This window comes from Kryptolebias marmoratus, linkage group LG9 (assembly GCF_001649575.2).
Source record: "Kryptolebias marmoratus isolate JLee-2015 linkage group LG9, ASM164957v2, whole genome shotgun sequence".
NCBI classification, from domain to species: domain Eukaryota; kingdom Metazoa; phylum Chordata; class Actinopteri; order Cyprinodontiformes; family Rivulidae; genus Kryptolebias; species Kryptolebias marmoratus.
The window spans coordinates 13939413-13962206 of record NC_051438.1 but is presented as its reverse complement, the minus strand read 5'-3'; the positions used below and the strand labels follow the sequence as shown (position 1 = coordinate 13962206).

The 22794-nt window shown below is 40.3% G+C and overlaps 1 protein-coding gene across 2 annotated transcripts in view; it reads right to left on the bottom strand.

The window, feature by feature from the left end:
- The window catches only part of nlgn3a (neuroligin 3a), a 155750-nt gene that overhangs the window by 43830 nt on the left and 89126 nt on the right, over positions 1 to 22794 (bottom strand). For both annotated transcript variants that reach the window (XM_017426661.2, XM_017426662.2), the window contains one exon: positions 8717 to 8902. In XM_017426661.2, the coding sequence (XP_017282150.1) occupies positions 8717 to 8902 (186 nt within the window). The remainder of the gene's footprint in view (positions 1 to 8716; positions 8903 to 22794) is intronic.

Sequence of the window (22794 nt, the reverse complement as noted above, 5' to 3'; positions counted from 1 at the left end):
ATGCAGAGTCACAGAACAAGCTTTACTAGGCTGAGATAAACAGATGTACGGGCACCGGAGGACTGACCTAACTAACTGCAGGGGTGAGTTGTCAACAACAACAAGCAAACACAGAGTGCTCGTGGTCATCACTAAAGGGGAAAGTTCAGCTAATTACACCGTAGTTGTTTGTCTGGCAGATGAACACAGAAACAACAGTCTATTGACTGAAACATCTAACCCAGCCTTGTTGTCTGGTGCAGAATCTCCAGTGAATAAAGACAGACAATTGGAAAAGTGGTGCATTTACAAAAGTAGTGATGACAGCAACAGAAAATCAAAGGCCTCGCATTCCTTGAAGGAATGCACATCACCCGCCCCATTTCATGCCAGAGATTTACACTAAGAACATCTTACAATGAGAAATGATGGAGTTGTACCTATTTTGGTTAAACCTGAAAACTAATATTGTGAACAATCTCATGCGATATCAAAAGATGTCACACTCAGAATATGGGTTTTGGATGACTCAGTTACTACCACATCAAATTGTATCTCATTATTTGTAAATTGTCTGAGTTATAGCCATTTATATGTTTACTAAGGCTGATTAGTTGTGGCAAACATTGAACTGGATTGACTCCAAAAGTTAATCAGTTATAAAAATTGGCTAAATTGTAGCCATTTTTGTGTTTGCTATGTGCAGTTGGCTGTGGCAGCCATCCTATATGGAGATAACTCCAAATGTTTATCAGTCGTACACCCAGAGATTACTTTCTGCAAGTTTCATTAAAACTCATTTAATGGTTCATGAGATATTTTGTTAACAGACAGACACAGGAACACATACATACATTCATTTACATGAAAAAAAAACTATTATAATCGGCTTTTGTCTTTTAACAGCTGGCAATAAAAATTCAGTGCAAAAAAAATAAAGAAAACTCACGGATAATGACATGTTAAAATAGCATGAGGGACCATTATGTGTTGCTAGAAACTGGGCCAATGTGTGCGCAACAATCAGGAATACAGGGAGGACTGGAGAGAAGGCGAGAGATGGAGAAGGTGTGAGAGGAGGAGGGAGGTCAGCAGAGATGTGGAGATGGGTGGAGGAGCAGGAGGAGGAGGGTGATGGTGGTAGCCGGGAGGGGGAGACGAGCCCCCAGTGCTCAGCTGTCAGTGCTTCCTCTGCAGGTGGGGCAGGAGGAGTGCCAAGTCCCTCTCTCTCCCACTCACACAAACACCCATGCATCGCTTTATAATGGATGCTTTACACTGGTGCCAGAGAAAGACCGAGGCAGAGATAGGGAGACATGGTGAGAAGACGAAAGAGAGAGAGAGAGAGAGAGAGAGATAGAGAGACATGGGGGAGGGTGGAAAAAAAGAAAGAAACTGCTATGAGAATCAGGGAAGAGGAGAAAATGCCCTGAGAGATCACTTGATGTAAGCGTAGCAAAAGTGGGGGGACAGACGGATGGACAGACAGAAACCTCAATCAAGTCGTTAAGTCAATCAAGACAGGAAACAGACGAGACGGTCTGAGTGTGATATAATGCTGCTTTTGGTTTAATTGATCTAAAGCCTAACAGGATCAAAGAGATGACAGAGCAGGATCTGCAGACACAGCTCCCCCTTCCCTCCCCTCTCTACTGTCCCTGTCCGTTAGGAGGTGTATGAATGCACCCTTGACAATGATTTATCAAGACTGATTCATAGATGGCATCTACCTGAACTAATGACTTGCCAGCATCTTCACAGGGGACTGCAGGTCTTCAACAGATGACATATTCTGTAGTCACCTCGTTCATCAGCCGTGATTAGATTCCAAAAGCAATCTCAGCAATACATCACCAGATGGGTCTCATTGTATTGTCTAGGAGAATATTGCTTTGACGGCATGCCACATGTCGCTCAAGCTACTGAAGCCCATTCGTATAGTTGTGGGGCTGCAGCTTATATGCAACACTCTCAGCTGTTACCTACCTCTGATGGAGGCATGGATTTACTAAAGTACTCAATTATCCTCTACCTCTTTCTGTGACCCGCTGGTTGTCTCTTTAACACCTATAACTCCATGCTTTATAGGCTCAGCTACCTGCTGCAAGCTGAGACAGACTGATGCCTGGAGTAGCCGAATAAACTGCCTTCACTGCTTCAGGACCATTTGTCAATTCTTCATTCCTCTGCTGTCTTCTGTCAGGGGACAGGTAAAACTGCCTCACTCTGATGGACAGTCCAATGAGACATTACTTCGTGTGAACTCAAAGCTGACTATATGAACTCAGTGGGTTCATCTTTGCATTAAAAACACCCCCACCACTTCAGATTACTCTAAAGAGTTTCTCCTTTTAATTTAACTTTGGACTTATTTTAATTTTTTTTGCAGCACTGAATTGTGAAGAAATAAATTTTCTTTCAAGTTCAAAGAAAGCAATACCTTCTAGGTGGTGAGTAAATTGCTGTTTTGTTTTATAAGAATGAAGCAATTTTACTACAATACCAAAAACAATGTTGTTTAAAGCATGACTGAATAACGCCACTTGTTAAAAGCAGTTGGCTTTCCTGCACAATGAATGCCACAGTGTATGACAGACAACAAAGCTGAGTAGTCAGCGTAAATAAATACAAGCATTTTTGCTCCGCAGAGATGGCATCCCCCTGGTTTAATTATCGCTCTTGTCAATCGCGGCGGAAGAATACGGCACCTGACAAGGCGCGCCCCCATTCTCTCATCTTATATAGGCCCCTTTTCAAACCCTGAGATGCACAGACACCCTTCAGCAAACAGCCAAATCAAACCTCGAGATAGAGGCATTCTGTTGCCCCAAGCGTGCAGGTAACTTTACAGGGTCGAGTAGCTGAATGCCTTTGACACCTTCGAAATGGGGTCTATTCAACTTTGACAATTGTCCCCGGTTTCTCTCAAGCATGAGGCATTTGCACAACAATGACAGGTGCATCGTGTATGAATAACATCCCAAGGATGAGATTATGCAGCTATCTTTCTCGGTGACTCCAATTTATATTCCAGTTCTGGCAAGTTTCCTTTTTTTTTCTAGACAGGCAATGGCCACTCAGCATGGATAGCTTCAACATTACCTATGTATGATGAGTTGCCATTACAGAGGCATTATGGAGCGTCAGCTTTTAGGCCAATTCATGAGTAGAGCATCCCATGGGCCTCCTTGTAGAAAAGGACCCTAGACATTATTTTTAAAGATTGTAGACAGGAGTAACATTACAGTTACAGTAGAGATCGAATATACAGTGGTTGTAAGCCACACCAATGCAGCATGCTGGCCTTCCTATCCACTCTGGTTATCATTAGATTATGGCTCATGACTCAAGATGAAACAAAGAAAGTGTGCAAGAGTTTTCAAAGTTCAACTGTTCCTAAATATTTCCAATGGCTGTATCACAATAGTGTTTGTGCACTTTATTCTAAGGACACCTAGAAGCCTGCGTGGACATGGTAAAGACTTGTCAGAGCGGAGGTCAGGTGCTCATAGCAACACAGACTTTAAATCCCCACAACTGCAGCAAGACTGACAGAAGCAGATTGAGTTGAGGTTAAAGAAATGTTGCTGTCAGTCTTATTTCCTTCACCTCTACAGCTTCATGAGTTAAATACCTGCCAGAAACAGCACATTAGTAAAGATCTCTAAAGTCACCACAAAAGCTACTGAAGAACCTTACAAGAACATCTACTCCTTAAATACTTTCTAGTAAATTACACCTTAAACCAGAGTTTAGACTAAGATCACCGAAAGATTGAGAAATGAGAGAGTTATAGGCATTTTGGTCATACCTTAAAAATAAAATTATGTCCAATATCGGTGATATCATTTGTTATTTCTAAATCTCAAAGTATGTGTTGGGACTCTCACCTACTACTAGATAAAATGTTAGCTCAAAAGCTACAAAACTGATGAGGTTTAAGTTATTTTTTTGTGTTGGCTTAGGTTAATTAGCTGCAGCAGCCATCTTGAATTGGGTTGTCTCCAAAAGATAATCAGTTGTAGATGCAAATCCAATGATTATTTTCTGAGAGTTTCATTTAAATTTGTCCAGTGGTTCTTAAGATAGTTTTTTACACTTAGACAAAGGCAAAAACTTTGGTGCCCACCTTTTGTCTCTTGGCAGAGGGTAAGAAATAATAGGTATTTTACTCACACCCAAAATGTGTTAAAGTACCTGCCCATGAAAATACACACCATATTTAAAATTTGTGAGACACAACGTTTTGGGGTTATTCTTTTTTTCTGTCTTGGCCATTTAAGATGTCTCACAGGTCTACATACTTCAAAAATAACTTCAACCTCAAAGGTCATGGCAGCGTGCTTCACTTTTCCATTATTACATCAGAGTAACATCACTCCAATAGGAACCATGGTATCTCACTCAATCAGTGGGAGAAAGTACCACATTAATTACAATGACTTCCAATCACATCCTCTTTGAAACGGCATGAATCGCAAATTCTTGTCAGAAAAATCAACAGCAAATGAGCAGCAGCCATGAATGAAGATAATAATCATGATTTGATTTGAGTAGAAACGTTTTTTTTTCCTCAGAACCTCAACTTCAGCAGGTGCAGCAATCATTTCTATCATTTAATTACCTATCCTTTAATTACAGATGCAATCCTTTGCAGTATTGGATTTATAAACATATCTTTACCCTAATACTGAACATTTGTCACACTGGCCTCTCAATACTCATAGTTCAAAGGGTTTAAGTGTTTGCTCGGGGGTGTCTTGCATTAAAAAGTCTTAGTACTCCTTGCTCTGCTGCAATAAAACCCAAGCATTTAACATGTGTATTTATGGTCCTCAATAACCCAGAAGTCTTAATAAAAATGAAAGCTGACATTGGCATGAAGGATCCTCCACACTAGCTGTCTTTAATGTCCAAGACATTCCATTAAAAGGAGAGCACTTCCTTAGAAGCAGAGCTTTTATCCTGATTGCTTACAGGAAGAGAGGAGAGAGGGAAAAAAAAGGAAAAAGAAACCAAACGACCTTCAGCGCCTCCACAACTAGCCCTTCGTATGTGCTCTGTGAAGAGGCACGTTTGCATGCACAACTTGCAAAGTTGCACTGATACAGAGACAAATTTGTGGATGTGGCATGTGGAATGAAAAGAGAAAGCAAAATTGTTGATTCTCTGACATCAGATGCATGTGCTCATAAATATGTGTGCTAATGCACATGTCTGAATCATTGACTACTTGGTATTCTCCTCGTGTATCAGGAAGCCTCCTCACTATTTAAATCATAACGATTATTAGGAGATAGGAGGGGGAAATAAAGCCAAATCTGCATGTTCAATTAGTGCCTGTGCGATGCCAAATAGATAATACGTGGGAATGGCTAATGTCCTTGCCTCTGAACTTCCTTTGCTGTTTTCCTTTTTTTGAAGCTAAAGAAAAAGAAGATGGGGACAGAGATTTCCCTCAGTAGGGACGCAACTGTTGAGATACATTTAATAAGCTGGTCAAAAAAAAAAAAACACTCTCCTGCCAAGAGAGACTGGGCTTTTAATGACCATTCTGCTTCTTAAGTCTCAGATGTGCAGATAGACTGCTCACCACACAGCGGACGTGGAAGCCATCTTATTAATAGCAACACGCCACACATGCAGCCGACCAGGAAGCGGAGAGGGAGAAAAAGAAGAGACACGCTGGAGGAACAACATTCATGCTTTTACTGTCTCTGAGGCAGGGAGACAGATGGGTGCAGTAAGCAGGAGATTAGATGTAGAGGGCAGGCCAGAGTCCAGACCACAGCCTAAAAAAAAAATAAAATAAAACCCCATGAGAGGTCGTCTAGGCCCTCAAACAAGCCAGAAGGGAGATGCTGTGTGATGAATGTACCTTGTGACCGGAGCCCTCGGCGCACCCCACATTAGGACGCCACAGAGGCCGGGCCAGAGGAGCAGATGATCAAAGAAAAAACGCCAGAGGGCTGGCTTGATATAGGAAAATTCAGATTATTAAATAACCTTCAGGAGCAGTATGGAGCATTGGTGATAAGTTGTTACTCAGCCACCAGTAGGCATAAAAATTGTGTGTTAGATGGAAAGTCTACGCAGGGAGGGATGACAGAGTGTGTACAGTAAGAATACTGTCATTAAACACACCAGGGAGCTTGAGAACAATGCGTCATTGTTGATTTGCTTTCCTTTTTTCTGGGGTTTTAATATCCTGGATCTGAACAGAAGCTGTGAAGGAGAATGTTTGTGGGAAAGCAAACAAAAAAGGAAATCTTATTCGATGCTACTTTATTTTACATAGGAGTTTATTTACATTCAATATAATGCCAGAGCCTGAAATTCTAAGGACAGGGAATGAGGTTTTAATTTGGAGCAACAGGGAATAAAAATATCAGGGTAGTCTGGATACATTGTTTACCACATTGTTTCCTGGCTTAATTTCCATTCAAATTAAAAAACTTAATATAAGAACGTCTTCCTGAGATGAAGCAGCATGCTAGCAGATCAGAAATCATCACTGAAAGCAGGTGTGCTCACAAAACATTGTATAATTCATTTGATTATAGATTTTTACTTCAATTTGCACTGATATGCAGAACTTTTTTGATTCCTCTCTTGTTTATTGCGTTGTCTGGGCAACGAGAGCATCCCACCAGTTTCTGCTACAGTGGAGCCTTTGAAAGCAGGTGCAGAACGACATTTCTCCACTTGGATTTCCTGTCACATCCCGCAGCCCACTCCAGTCCTAAACTTTCTATAATTACAACAATCTGTGCTCCGACAGAGTCTGTGTGAAATCTGATTGCCATTGGTAACATTCGCAGCGAGAGTCCTGCCGTGATAGAAGGCTTCCTGTTTCAATTTCTCAGGATCCCTTCAAGTTTTTGCTTGCTCTTTTTTTTTTTTTTTAGTTTTCATCCCATCAGTGGGGCATACATTTCTATTCAGGGGGAAAAAACAGACCCGGTAATATCCAATTTACTGGAAGGCAGAGGAGATGGTTTCACTAGCAATATAATAACATGCTACATGGAGCGTAGCATTATAGAGTATGAATAAAATAGGCATCTATGACAAAAAATTCAATCCAAACGCAGTCATCATTCATCGGAGGAAATCAAAGCAATTAGTAACACTTTATTGCAAATTGGAGAACACAAAACACATCACAAATCTGGTATTGTAATAGGTCCAAAAGAGGATTAGCTGAGAAGACTTCATTTAAATTCACAATGGTGTTCTAATCAAACATCCAAGAACATAAACAATAATGTGTAAAAGTTTGAAACCCTTGATTTCTTTCATCTATGCATCCAAGGAGCCAGACAATTTTCTAATCTCTGAAAGTGGTCTTGATTAAGATTTCTTCAGGGTTTTTCAAGGTTTTATATAAAAAAAATCTTTTGGACTTTGTCTGCTTTTCCCTTTATTTCCTGTCCAATTATTTTACTTCACCACAACAGCATATTGTGCAACGTGGGCCTACAATAGATGGACATGAATCTAAAAATGGTCAGGTACTGGAGTGAACATTGGTAAAAAAGCACCAAAGGTCCTACCCCCCCNAAAAAAAAAAAAATAAAAATAAATAAATAAATAAATAAAACCAACAAAAAGCAAAACTTGAAAGACTTTGAGAAATCCAGAAGATATACCGATTAGGACCACTTTAAAAGATTAAAAGCACGTTTGTGACCTTGGAAATATAAGGAATTATTCTTTAAGGAAATAAGGAATAATTCAAGACTTTCAAGTCTGTATAGAAGTGGGTCATGGCCACAACACTGATTGAAATCAGGCCTCTGTCTACTGCTTGATTTCTTTAGTGTACTTGTCTTCCTTGTCACATTTTATAAACTTCCTCACCATGCGTCTCGAAAACAGCACGTTTCTAGCTTGTCAACATGTTAACACACAGAAGGCTGCACAAGCCAGGCTAAACATGAAGCTCTCTCATTTGGAACAGGCCCATCACACAACACTGCAAAATAGAAATACTTCAATAAAATGTACACAATGATGCTCTCAAGTAAATGCATTTCAATAGACTGCTTTTAGATTGATGGGTGGACTTTTGTGTAATAATTTTGAGTAACAGATGATGCAATGACCATTTTGCTAAGCAGCAACACAACTAGACCAACACAGTAAGTTCATCTGTATGAGCAAAAGTGCCTCTTGCAAGAACTTAGCCAAGTATTAGCAGTAAAACTACCATCTTAATTCAGTGATACATTAGAGGTGCATGAGGGATGTTTATTGCATGTCCAAGACAAGCATGCATGCTGCATTAAGTGTAAAAGTCATTTGCAACATGAGCCGTAAATCATCCCAAGGTAGCATTAGGATAGCCAGAAGATAAACAACAATGTGAAGAAAGAGAACAGTGTAGGACTCTATGAGTCATTTAATTAGAATGCAGCTACCTCCTTTCTATTAAACAATGCTCTTATTTTTGACCTTGATTGCAATGACATATAACATACCATATATAAATATAGAGACATATAAATACAACATGATGTTTTTTTTATTGTGAAAACACTGAAACTAGCAGTTCATGTAAAGATTCAGATGTGTCCTAAAATGTGAGTATTTTTGGAGGGACAAACAATGGAAGTAATGTTGACACAAGTACCTGTTGTAATTCTAAGACTGGCAACCTCTGGCACTACTCTACATCAAAAACTATCAACCAGCAGACATATTCCCCCACCCCTATTTCCCAGTTTTTCTGTACCTTCAGAGTGGTGGGAGAGGGTGAGCAGACTGACACAGGAAGCTCCGATCCCAGAGCCGAATACAGTGATGCGGTTGGAATCTCCTCCGAAGAAAACGATGTTCTCGCTAATCCACCTTAGAGCCTGGATCTGGTCCAAGAGCCCGTAGTTTCCTTTAGCAGCCTGGTCACCTGTACTAAGGAAGCCTGCAAAGCAAAAAGATGAGAAAAATGAACACTCAGACAATAAAAGACAATAAATGCATTGGTGTAAAAAAAAAAAAAAAAGGATTTGATTTAACTATAAAAAAATCAAAGGTCATCTGCAACGACTGACCCTATTTTCATTTTGTGATAAAAACCATCCTGAGAGGTGACAGCTGCAGTGCAATCATGACTTATTACATGACATGGCTGTTGGTAAAATAGACCACATGTCATCTGAACCTTATGGAAAATCAATGGCATGTCTCCCCAGGTAAACACCAACCATAAATTATAGAGTATTGAGGGATTATTCAGCATTTCTGATGAGCAACTTGCACATCTGTGAAAACCTTATGGACAGAATGAAGAAAAAAACTGATAATAAGATTTACAATCATTTTCAATGTCTTCCCCTGACATATTTTCAATCTCTCTTATACTTCTTCAACAATTTCAGCCCAAACATTTATGACATGTGTACATTTTCCCCCCTGTGTCAGTATAATCTGCAATATGAGGTCTGAGTTGGAAAAGTGAATGTCTCCTGGGTACATCAGTGCTCGTGTTAACATGCCACCCTTTCCAGTCTGCTCTCCGGGGCCAAAGCCCTGCTGAATGATGGGTAATCGAGAGTCGCAGGAGAAGATCAAAGGCAAGCAATCCCTAAAGTCCCTTTGGTGGACTCGGTGTCCATCAAATCCCCCGGCATGCATGTGAGGTGACAGCTCGGAGATGTGTGGAAACCAACACCCAATTCTCTTTCACAAGCAATAAATGTGTTGATGGTGGATGTTTAAAGGCCTCCAGTGATGGTCCTTCAGCGTCCTAGTTCTGCTGCTAATATCTATTTCATGCTCCATGCCTTCATGTAATAATGAACTCTGTTTTCAAGTCTGTGGGGAGAGGCAAACGGTTAACAGCAAAAAAGGATAAAAAAAGGTTTAATTTGTGTGCTTTTACTGATTTCACTGCTCAATTAAGGTAAGATTGGAAAGTAGCTTTTTTTCAGGGTCACCAGTTCTTCATGCTATGTTGTTTGTGTAAAAAAAAAGCCTTCATGTCTACTAATACTCCACAAAATTCTCTAAAGTAAGTAGCAACAGTGACATGTGGTGTTTGTTTACAGCCAGTTGAGGTCAATGACCTATTCATAATAAATTTCCTTTGATGTATCCATCAAGAAAAATGCCCCCCCCCAAAAAAAGAGTATGAAAATACAAATGTCATGAGTATGAAGCTCACCTAGAGTGATTTTTTTGGACAGATGCCCTCACTATTTAGACATTTGCCAGCGTAAAACGCAAGTTCCTTTTTGCTAACTGATACAATGACAAAGAAGTAGAGGAAGGTACCGGTGAAAGCAACCAAAGCAAAGTGAGAATGGGTAGTTTTAGAAGTTAACAGGCACTCAAAGACCTGACTGTTGGTTTCAAACCAGCAGCATAAAATGTTTTGTTCACAGTGGAAACAGTAAGAGGTGAATATAAGGGACTCCAAAAGGGTCATGGTTTCTTCTAATAAACGCTGTTAAATATGTCAACACACATTTAATGAGTTTCATCTTTGTATGGACAGCACACTCAAGTAGCTGAGAAGCTTGTTGTGAGTGCTTAACTTTTTAATTGTTTTGTATTTTCACATCAGGAGATAGTATTTAGTTCTGAATTGTCTTTTATTCTGTTTTAAGTTTAAATTAAATGAACTAGAACAAAAGCTTATTTTTGTCCTACTATGAATAAAACAGCGCAACATGATTATTAGCCTTTTATTTTGAAAGTGAGGTTACCAGCTGACAAATTCTACTTTACATTGCCTGCCCTCATTAGCAAAAGTGTGTTTTTTTTGTTTTTTTTGTCTCAGCTTCAGGAAGATTTATTGTCTGTTTAAAATAAGTTAAAAAAATAGAAAAGAACAACTAGCATTTAGCATTCCTTGTTGTACTGAACCTGAGGTTGCACCAAATTTAATTCTGTGTTTTGTTAAATCCCTATAGTATTTTATAATTGACAGAATTTTATAACTTTGAATTATAATATAATTTGGTTTGAATGATTTGGATTTGAATTGTGTTTTATGACTTGTTGTGAATTGGTGCAAATAACCTAAATTGAACTGAGTAAACTCAAAGTATTTCTTCTACAAGTCCCAGGTTAGCATTTGCCCTTGACACAGTTTGAGATCATTAATCAAGTTTTGATACCGACTATTTCTTTAGGGTTATAAAAAGATCCTGGTTTGGGGTAAAATTTTGCCTATAGTACAGGTCAAGTATGCACCATGTCTTGATTAATTTATTTACTTACATCCTCCCATGTATCTCTTTTGGGTAATGTTTTGAAAATGAGATTGTGTGTGAGTAAAAAAAACAAAAATTCTCAAAGCCATTAACTCATTAGGAAAATCTGGGCACAACCCCCAACAGTTGAGCACCCTCGCCCCCGAGGGTCTGTTGGTACTACTAAAAAGGGTAGGCAGGGGAATAGGCCAGGCCTGATTGTTGATAGCAGAGAGGTTGTGGCTCAGGAAGCAAAGCAGGAGACAAATGGATCAACAGATGGTCTCCTTCAGATGCATCCCTGAGGATGACAGAGCAGCAGGGCACACGCAGAGAGAGAGACTCTAAACGAGACAGGCAGAGGAAGGGAGGCAGACAGAGACAGAAAAAGGAGAAAGGAGGGCTCCGGCTGAAGAGCGTTTTCTTCTCTTCCTTATCTCGCGGCTCCTCCTCGCCGTCCATCATAACCAAAGGACAACAGCTTTTACAGCCTTCTCCAGGGTACATGGAAGAGGGAGTCAGAGGAGATGTGACTCCCAGAATAGCCCTCATTTGCAAAACAGTTCACACTTCACCAACTATATGTCAGATGGGCTGAGCAGTGTCATGAGACAGACATGTAAAGGGAATTTTGTACAACTGTTAGCCTAATTGAAAAAATATTGCAAACATTGCCCATTTGCCTTTGCATTATCTGGGATTAGGAGACGACAAAAAGTAAATGATTACAGTTGGGCCCTCGTCTGCCACATTAAATATAGCCCAGTTCCACAGTTTTCTGTCATGCGTTTGTGTTCTGCATCTTTATAAAACGTGGGTCATTAAGAAGTGGAGGCAGAATCCAGCATCTTAAATAAGACATGCTGCAGGGAGCGTTTAAAAATACATCCACCATAGCTCCTGGTTGTGTTTTAATTGGAAAGGTGACGGAGAGTATTTGCTTTGGAAACCAATTAAGATAGTAACGTAATTGTTTTTATGCATGGCTATGTCTATTTTTACATTCACTGTGCTTCTTTTGTCTTGACGCACAAGTGCTGGTGATGTTTGTGCATCTATGCTTACAAAAATAATCACCTGTGCATCAACTCCAGACTTTCACACTGAAGCACAGACTCGCCGCTGATTTTTATTTGTTTTCGTTTAAATACTGACACATGAGCCACGGAGGTTCACTTTGTTTCTGGTTTGAGTCAACCAAATATCTCCTCACTGATAAAAGAACTGGGTTCTGGATTTCCAGACTTAGCAGATGAGCCCCGTCTGATCAGCGCTGCGTGGGTTTTGGCAGCACACGAACCGTGATGTGCAACACACTTCCCGCTCTGTTCACAGCTCACACCTACACATGACCCTGGGATTCTGGGGCTGCAGCTTAGTGTTTGTGAACGGTATCGTTAGATCGCTTGTGTGCTTGACTGCACTACTCAACCTGACTTACAGCTGAAATCGCTAATAAACACTAGGTGCTCTATAAAAAAAGCATTTAATTACTGCAGTCACATAAAAGCTGTCTTTGTTCGCCACTCCAGTTCAAGTCACTATGCAGTTTTTTCTTTTAAATGATCTGACCAAATGACTTTGACACAAACGGTGCATTTCAGTCATAAATTAAGCCATAAATCAAGTTGATCTGATACTGAAAAGTTAATGCATGCAAACGAATTAGCGCTAATCTAATTTTTAATTTAGTAAGAAGTGACTGTTTACAGTTTGTGATATTTTCACTTCAGTCTCAACAGCTCTACAGGTAGAATGTCATTCCTGCTTTACTTGACATATATTTGTTCTCTCTTCTACAAGACACATCACTGCTTTGGATATAAAGCTCAAGATTTTCCCTAAGATGTGTTTGCTTTGACAAAAGAAACAGGCGCATCAAAAAGAGAAAAATGCCCTGAAGCTGAACTAAACACGAAAAGACAAATGTAACTGATCTTTATTTAAGTCGGCCGTCTTGAATCATTTAAAGCAAATCCGGAGAAAACAGGTTTGAGCATGAACTTACAAAAGGTCACGTCAAAGGAGATCTTTTCAGTTCGTCTTTGTGGCTGAAACAAAGATTTTTAAATACGGCATCTAACTTGTCTCCACACATCAGCTGGATTAGATGTTACATTTGCATGACAGTTTCTTCATCACACAAACAAACTGTTATGAGTTAATAACAGTGATTTGGTGCTTTTTTCTCTGCGTGTTAGAGCTGTAATTTGTACAGGCTGATTACATGATGGGATTTTTCTATCATGCTTAAAAACTAGCCTGCCTTGACAGGAATGTGGAGTGCTTGCTGGTACTTCATGGAGAGCTGACATTTTCTCTTTGTGGCAGCACGGAGACATAGTTTCAGCTCTGATCTTAGTCGGAGTGGCAACAGTGACTGTGGTTTGGTCAGAGCCGGGTCAGGTCGCACCTGTCTCATTGCATCGTCCTGGCTGGACACGTTAATGTGTGTATGTGTATGTGTGTGTGTGTATCTTCCCCTGGAAGAAACATTGCTTTCCTTGTCACCTTAACATAACCAGAGGGTCAGTTAATATACACAGCATGACAGCACCTTCTCTCTCTGAGCTTCAGTACACTCTGACATCCAGAGAACAGATGATTCCCATGCAGCATATTCCCACTTCCAAACTGTCTTCTGTCAGCTATCTTAAAGGAATCTTGATGGAATTTTGAAATGAGTTTCTTTGTAGAAGTTTAAAATCTGTATTATTTTACCCATTGTAAATAACTTCTTGAATGACCTGGATTTAGAGAAATGGACTTTATGTCTAAAAGGACTGATGAGCTAATAGCTAGATCAAACGCTGCTAAGACTAGAGACTGATGACATCTTTAATAACTCTAATTTCCAAACATTTCTTAAATGTTCCTACGGGAGTTATTTTGTAAACTTTTATACCACCATTGATTTCTCAGCGCAGTTATTTACATGGATTTCTTTGGTTATTTACAAGCTTAAAAATGACCCAAAGTAGCCACATGTAGCACTTCCAGGGCATCCAAGGGTCACGCCTGGTGGAAATGTCAAAATATTCCTGATGACATAACAATGGAAACCAAAACTAATGGCAATGCAAAGGTTTAAACGATAGCTTTTGCATAAACTGCAGTGAAACTTCGAAGATTAGAGCTGTTTTAAAGTGGTAAAATCTGCTTTAAGAGTGTGTCTACTTGCACTGTATTGACAAACCTGTAATGGTTATGGCCCATTTACAAATGCCATCTCAAAACAGCTCTAGTTTATCAGTTTCACATCATCTCATGCAAACATTACTATTTATATGCCTACAATGCTGTCAATTTTGCACTAAATGGTTATTTTGATGGAAGCATTATTAAATTTCCGACTGCATGTCCCGCAAGTACTAAATGTTGCAACGGTTGATGTTTCTGACGCTTGGAAATAACCACTGAATGATAGGTAAATAACAGTGTACTAAGACACTGATGGCAGTGTAAAGATTTATAAAAAAGCATTTGCATGAACTGCTATTACATTTTGGACACATTCTGGACTGGTTTTAAGATGGAAGCAACCTTTGGTCTTATCTGTGTTTGGACTAGCTGTTAGCTCAGACATAAACTTCATTTCTCCAAAGTGGGGTCATTCAAGAAGCTATTTACAGCTGGTAAGACATTATTTTTAACTTGTACACAGAAACCCACTTGAAAACTGCCAAACTATTCATTTAAAATATAGGAATACCAGTGTAAGTGTTTTTAAAATAAATAAAGAAACATAACACTTGCTAAGCCTGATGCTACATGATGCATTCTGCAGCTTTATCTTATTTTATCCATATTTGCGTGGCACTAACTCAACCTAACTGAGCGTCTGCATTTCTCCCTGAGCCGAGGAGATGATTTCCTACAGCCTCGCTTCTCCACATTAATATTGCTCTATTGATTATGATTTAAATGTCTGTTTCCTATACAGAGAGCTATAACTCAAGAGTGTAGCGGAAAAGTAGTGATGATAATGATCACTTTGACCCCAGACATCTCTCTTAGCCCGGTCTCCCAGATAATGGAATGTGGGTAAACTAATGATGGAAGGTGAGAAAGAGTGAGGAAGGAAAGTGGGGGTTGTTATGGAGCCGAAGTGTGAGCTGTGCTTGGGCAGGCGGAGGGAAAGACTGGGAGAAGAAGTAGAAAAGACAAGAAGGAGGAGAAATGGAGAATGAAAATAACAACAGTGACGTAACAGTGGAGATTTTTTTTTTTTAAAGCTTTCTGTTGAATTCGTTTTAGCTTTTAGTTCATCTTGTTCTCTTTCTTTCTCCCTCTCATCCTCTCCCTCTTTGGGGGCTCCTATTAACAAGGCAGTCTGTGTCCAAAATCTCCTCTGGTTCTAACCCCCACCGCCAACACCACCACCACGATCCAGTCCCTTTTGGCCTCTCCCTCTATCTCTTCTCCCTCCCTTTTCTTTTCTTGGGAAAATAAAGACCCACACAGTCGCAGCCTCGACAGCCCCTGCTAAGAATTCTCCACTACAAAAGAGCTCCAACTTCCCCCAAGCCGGGCCCAGGCTGAATGGGAGCCTAGGGGGTGTGGATGAGAAGCATAGGCTGGAAGGACCCACATAAAGAGCCAGTGTGTCAGGCTCACGATGAGCATGGGGTATATCTAGTGGTCCATCTTTTCCATTTCCATCACATTTCTTTTTTGTTTTTCTTCTAGAGCAAGGACTCCGGCATGCCAACAAGTTTGAAAAAAAAAAGCAAAAGAAGGCAGAGTAAAAAGAAGGGGGCGAGGTCCTGAATGAAGGTGACTGTCACTCGGATTAGTGCTCCTGTTTACAGCTCGCCGGCCAATAGCATGGCTGAAGCACAAACTGATCTGAAAGCAGGAGGTTGAGAGAGACCAAGAGCAGTCCAAGCACAAGAAAGCCTCTTTATGGCAGCCTGAACACAGAAGGCCATTTACTCAACACCACATCCTTGTGTTCCGGTGAAAGAGAAGAGAAAGGCTCGGAAAGATAAAACTGCATTTTTTCCCTCCCCTGATCATCATGTCCAAATTACTGAATATAACACGATTGCTCAATCAAACTACAAAACAGATAAAAAGAATTTATGCATGAACTGGCGCCATCAGGAATAAATAATTGATGCTGCCAGTGCGTAAGCAGTGAAGCACCCATGTGACTATTTGGACGTTATTCTTCAGTTTTCGTCACATTTTCTGATTCCCTACTCCTCCCACAGCTTTACAAAAACTGATGCAAAAATACATCAAAACATGCAGTTCAATCAGGAATAGCATGCCTTGACTTTAGATAACAGTATATTGGAGGGTGTAGATAAAAAAAAACAAAATAATGTGAAAACTTACCAAATATATTACAATGGGATATTGGAAAAGCAGAGGAGAAAACCAAGCACTCTTTGGAGCTCTGTAGCTCAGGGATACTTCACCATAGAAACATCATTTAAAGTTTAAACAGATACCAGGAAGTTGGATTTTGCCTGTCTAACCTGGCATTTTAATCATCGCCCACCAGTGCAATGCAATGACAGACAACAATTTTCTTTAGCTCGTGTGTGTGTGCTTTCACATGTTTGTTACCAAAATATCTCATGAACCACTAGATGAATTTTATTGAAACTTGTTGAAAGTAATCTTTGGATGGTGATCTACAACTGATTACATTTTGGAGTTATCTCAATTTAAAATGACACAAGTGGCCACAACTCAGTCAATTTTACAGATATTGACTTTAAATTTGGCGTGGGAGCAGCTGAGACTGATCCCCAATACATAATTTTAGGCATGAACAGATTGTGCAAAATTTTTTAATTTTGCCATTTACTATTTGAAGTCCACTATGTCTGTCTGTTAGCAAAATATCTCATGAACCAAATTTTAATGAAATTTTCAATAAATAAACAATGGCTGTACATCTACAAATAATTAACTTTTGAAGCCAGTTCAGTTTAAGATGGCTGCTATAGCCAACTGCTTTTAGGAAACACAAAAATGGCCAAAATTCAGTCAGTTTTTACAGATAACATGACAATATTCGGTGCAGTTGTAGATGAGACTTGTTAACAACACATACTCCAAGGGCTACTTATTGCACAAGCTCTTTGCTTAAAATATTATTATTAACTCTTGGAATCAGACATGTTTGTCTGTTAGCAAGATATATCATAAATACATCATTCAAAAAAGAATCACTGGATATTCATCTACAAGTGATTCACTTTTGGAGTCAGTCCAATTGAAGATGGCCACCACAGCTAATCAACCTTAGCAAACACAAAAAATGGCTACAACTCAGTCAATTTACAAATATAGAGCTAAAATTTTGATGTGGTAGCTAAAGTCATTCTCAACACATATGTTGAACGTGACCTCTTACAGAGTTTTTTTCAGGGCAGCAGGTGATATGCATTCCTTCAAGGAATGAAAAGCCTTTAATAATTTTTTTTACAGTTGTTACACAATCACAGCTTAAGTTTTAGGCTTTTACCATGGAATATTCAGCTCGATGGTGTCGCACATTAACTTTTGAGCTGTGCTTTGGAAATAAATCTCCTTACTCCCACAAATGTTACACCTTTTACATAGTTCATCCATTAAAATGTAGATATTCGTGTCTTCTGTCACCCAGTGTGTCTCTCACTGCTATAGTTCTTACGATTTTCTCTCTCATTCTCCCAGAGTTTAACTTGCACACATCCTTCTCATTCAGTTCCATTGTATCTGAGCTCTGGACTGTTTTTTTAATCTGAAGTGCGTGTGCTTTTTTAACCATATCTCAAACGTAATGCAGATGGCTACCAGACATTTCTGCCAGTCAGGGTTCTAGTCATTTTTTTTAAATACAGACAGTTTGCTTGAGGCCTAATTTCTAGTTGGAAGAACTCTCAGATGACTTCAAATGACAGCATCAGATGTTACAGCAAACACAGAGTTCAAACTGAATGGATACACTTGTGTAGGTCGCTCCTGAAAACATTCCCACGCTGAAGACAGAAATGGCGACATGAGCAGTTTGAACCTAGACTGTGATGGAGAAAGGTGGTTGTATGATCTTGAAAATGGAGCATTATGCTTACTGTGCAGCTTTACATTCACACACGCACTGATCCGCTGGCTTGGCTTGTGTGCAACAGAGCCACGGGAAAAGACAAACAACTGACAAAATGTCAAGAGGGACAATCTGTGCTGCACAAACAACAAAGCTCATCTGACACATATCTGAGCCCCTAAAACCCAGATTTCTTGCAAACAGACAGCGGCTCGTTATGGCAGGCAGGGATGGAAAAACACATACTTAAAGTCAGAACTGGTGGCGTTCGTGGCAGCTGCTGGTCGTCCCGCATGTGACGTTAGGGTGGGGGTTGCTTAATCTGATTGTGTTCCGGTGGTCAGAAGACACAATTCAAGGGCTCTGGTGAACAGCAGCCCTGGCAGCAGCTACAAATGAGCAGTTTGCATATGTATGACCCCTGGCATCTGAGCGCCACTCAATCAATCACATGTCGACTGCAGCGGCTGTCTGTGTTTCAGTTCTGCAGCTCTCCTTTGCCTCTTCTCTGTCCTCCCCCACGCCATCTCTCCATTTCCTGTCTGCCTCCTCTCGGTGTTTCTTTCTCTGTTCTCCATACTTTCCTCTGTTTCCTTCACCCACTACCTAACACCTTCTCTCTTCTCGGTATCTCTCAGCATCTCTCCTTTCACATAATAGCGCAGACAGGATTCTCAAAGACAGCAAAATGCTTTTACATGAAGGCGAGCTTTGCATCTCACAGCTGGTGCGGAGGCGGGCCTGCCTGCTTCCACAAGAGAAAAGGGAGAAACTGGTGTTTGAGAGTCACAACTGTGAGGTTAAGCAGCACTTTGGTTCACTTGGAGGAACATGCATGGTGGAGAGATTTTCATTAAGAACAATTTGCCCTAACAAAAAGTGAAATATTTAGATAGAAAAAAATGCATTCTTTGCACAATCAGAATCTTTTATTTGAAGCGTCTACAGGGTGCTCTATCTTATATTTTGGCCCTTGGCTGAACAACTTCAAAGGCGTTGTGTGAAACATGACATGCAAGCTTGGATGATGTAATTTGAGGGTATGGTGAGAAAGTTTAGCAGCTCAGTGTGCAGCGATGTGCTTTGATACCAAGGAAGAGATCAGAGCCTCAGCTTATCAAAGCACATCACAGGAGCAGAGCAGGGAAGAAAGGTCATCATTTAAAGGCTCTTCAAAGCCCAAATCCTCTCCTCCTCAGGTTGGAATAGCTCTGGTAGCTAGCTGTAATGAGCTTAGTTTTGGTTGACACTTCCACACAAGAACCTGAGAGACAAATCTATGAAGCTTTCTCCAGCTTTTATTCCTGATGCTATAAAACCTGTCTCCTTGTGATTGTAATATAAAACCCTGCCAACTTTCCCTCTAAATCTACTTCATTAAATTAAATAAAAGCTGTTTTCTTTGACTTTAGTAGCGTGGTGTTGCCCTGTCTGAGTGATTTTTATTTGTCCTGAGATGGGTATTGTGATTTTGGCCACAAAATGTTAGTGCTGCTGCCAGTGGGGTTGTGCTTTGATTTGGACATGGCTTCAAAAGAAAAAATAAATTAAAGGCCTAGCATTCCTTGAAGGATTGCATATTGCCTGCTGCCTTTTATGCCAGAGTTTTTGACTAAGATTATTTTATATTGAGAAATTATGTACACAATGCACAGTCACACACTGTGTCATGTAATCTTTTAAAGCTCAAAGTAAGTGTTGCTAACAACTCTCAGCTATGGCCACATAAAGTTTTACTTCAATTTTAGCTCAACATCCATGTATAGCCATGTATGTGTTGGCTAATATTCTTTAGCTGTGGCTTTCATCTTAAATCATGTTGACTCCTAAGGTTAATCAGTTGTAGATGTACAACTAATGATTATGACAAAACCATTATTTCCTGCTGATAGTAACGGAAATAAGTTAAAATGCAAATGTGCAAAACATGCATAAAGCCTTTCTGCCTCTGTTAAATGGGTAAGTTGTAGCTATTTGCTGCTGATCAAATGCACTTGATTAACAAATTGTCAGCAAAATATTGCACCTCTATGAAAATGGTTTGCTGATCTGGAGCACTCAGGTGTGCATTTAATGTCAAAGAGTAAAGACATAAGCAACGATTTTAGAGAAGCAACCGTTGCTGCCCATCAATCTTGGAAAGGGCCACAAGGTCATCTCCAAACAATTTGTAGTCTATCATTTCACAGTTAGAAATTGACAATCTTTCCAAACGATCAATCGTTCCAGAAGTAGACATCCCAGAAAGTTCAGCCTGAGGGCACAGCTTATAAGGACCAGAGACAGACAGTCAACCAAAGAATAGACACTAAGCACACTATTTTGGTAAAGACTTCTTGTACCACTTGTCAAGTATGGCATTAGTGTGTTGATGATCTGCACCTGTTTTCCAGCCACAGAACAGTTCTCGAGTCAACAATGAACTCCTCTAAACACCAAATTATTCTACAGTCAAATTGAAGACTTTCTGTTCTGACAGCTGAGATATAACTGGGTCATGCAACAGGACAATGAAACGAAACACACCTGCAAATCTACAATGGAATGGGTGAAACAAAAACAAAAATCAACAAACTGTCTACTCAAAGTCAAGATACAAACAATGAAAAGGTTCTAATGAAACTTTAAGATGGCAATACTAATGGACACAAACCTTAATAAACTGAAGGAACATTGCAAAGAAGAGTTTTTTTATTATTAAAGCCCATGCATTGTTTGTATTTGGATCAAAAAGTTTATCTGTTTAACCCATTTAGCTTTAGGCTGCAACCCCGTGTGTGCGAAAAAGTAAACGGTGCCATGTCTGTGAGTCCGTGTGAGTGTGCAGTTACTGTGCGCACAAGTGAAGAGGAGGGCTTCCAGCCGAGTGTGTGAGATTGTTTGCTTGTTTGTGGGTGCAAGGTGCAAGTGGAGGAGGGGGTGGTTGCAGTGCAGTGAGGGAGGTATGGATATTAATCACCAGGAGGAGCATGGTTCTGTGGTGCCGCACGGAGATGGATGGGGTGTGAGTGCAGTGATGTCACCCTGACAAATGGACCGGCCATGTTGGCTGAGACTCGCACATCGCCTCTCATTTCAATTAGTTCGTTGCACAACAACCTAGCTAACGCACGATCTGCAGCTTACACATGCACAAACACATACACTGTGGCCAGAAACACACCTCCTCCAGTGCCTCAGCCCACAGCCTTCTAACAAGATGCGCTGATCTGTAAGAATACAGCAGAGTGTCTTTAATTAATCTAACTCAATTATGACAGCACTTTTGTTTCCCTCCCAACAGCCAGTCTCTCATTACCATGCATATTAGCAGCCAAACGCACCAACTCGGTCTATGGACAGTGCACAAGCCAGCGAAAACTGGCAGAGTCTAGGCGTGCTCATGAACCGAAGACTGGGCACTGCCCATTTGCTTTCCCACAATATCAATTTGATTAAGTGCCAAAACAATAGCAATGTGAGCAGTTGCTTAGGTCAAGGATAATAGCATGCATTTGCTCTTTGTTGTGGGGAAAAAAAGGTACAAAATATGGAGCTGGCATCATGATGAGCAGCAGCTCTGACCAACTAAGCTCAGGCATAAAGGGTCTAACCTTCTGGCTGTTGTTGGCCTTGCTCTTAAAAGCCTGACACTACTAACCAATGGATCTAAGTCTGATTTGAAAGTGTCCGTCACTTGTAAAAGAAGTGTTAAGCCCCTTCTCAGAGGTCTGCTGCTGCTAACCAGAGGCAGTGGAATTTGTCTCCCGCTCCTGTCTGTCTTGAGTGAACTTTGACACTGGAGAAACTCAAGACTTTCCTCTAACTGCACCGTGGTAAAGTACCTCTCAATCACTATCCCACTTCTCCCTGCACCTTGCTGCTTTCTGCTTTCCCTCTTTTTTTCTTCCCTATCTGATTTTGGCATCTCAGTGCTGTGATCTTCCTCTTCTTCACAGCAGGAAAACAGCGAAAGAGGATTCACTTTTGCTATAAGCTGGGCCAGACTGGGCAATGTGAGACTGAAGAGAGCAATGTGGTGCACAGTGGAGAACTAAGCTGGGGATTTGATCAGAGCTTCCTGGGGCTCCAGCTCCAGTTCCAGCTTAACATCAGCAGTTGGGATCTCTTCAAACTGCCTGTGAAGGCATTAGGAGGTTAATACCACCCTATATAGATGAGCGGGTGAGTGGGGCTTTGTGATGCTACACACTTAATCAGACACCTCCACATCTGCATTTAGCAGTTTAAAAGCACTTTAAAGGTTTCCTCAAAAGAAGCAAATGTGGATCCGTGCAGCAGCTTTCTTTAAAATGTGTTTGAAAAGACAAATTTTTACTCTTATATCAAAAGCAAAGAAGAAAATGTATCAGTGAATGCCTATCTTCCATTATGTAGTTTGTTAATGATGTTCTCCAAAAGCTGAACAAATTTGACATATTGATATTAGCAGTTGGCTCTCTTTCTGAAACCGCTACTTTCTACATATGCAGAATTTATTACCTTCAACCTACGAGGGTGTTTGGCTGGCTTGACTTCACAGATTCCTTTGCTGATAAAACGTGCCAATTCTTTCACCCTGAGAAAATGAAA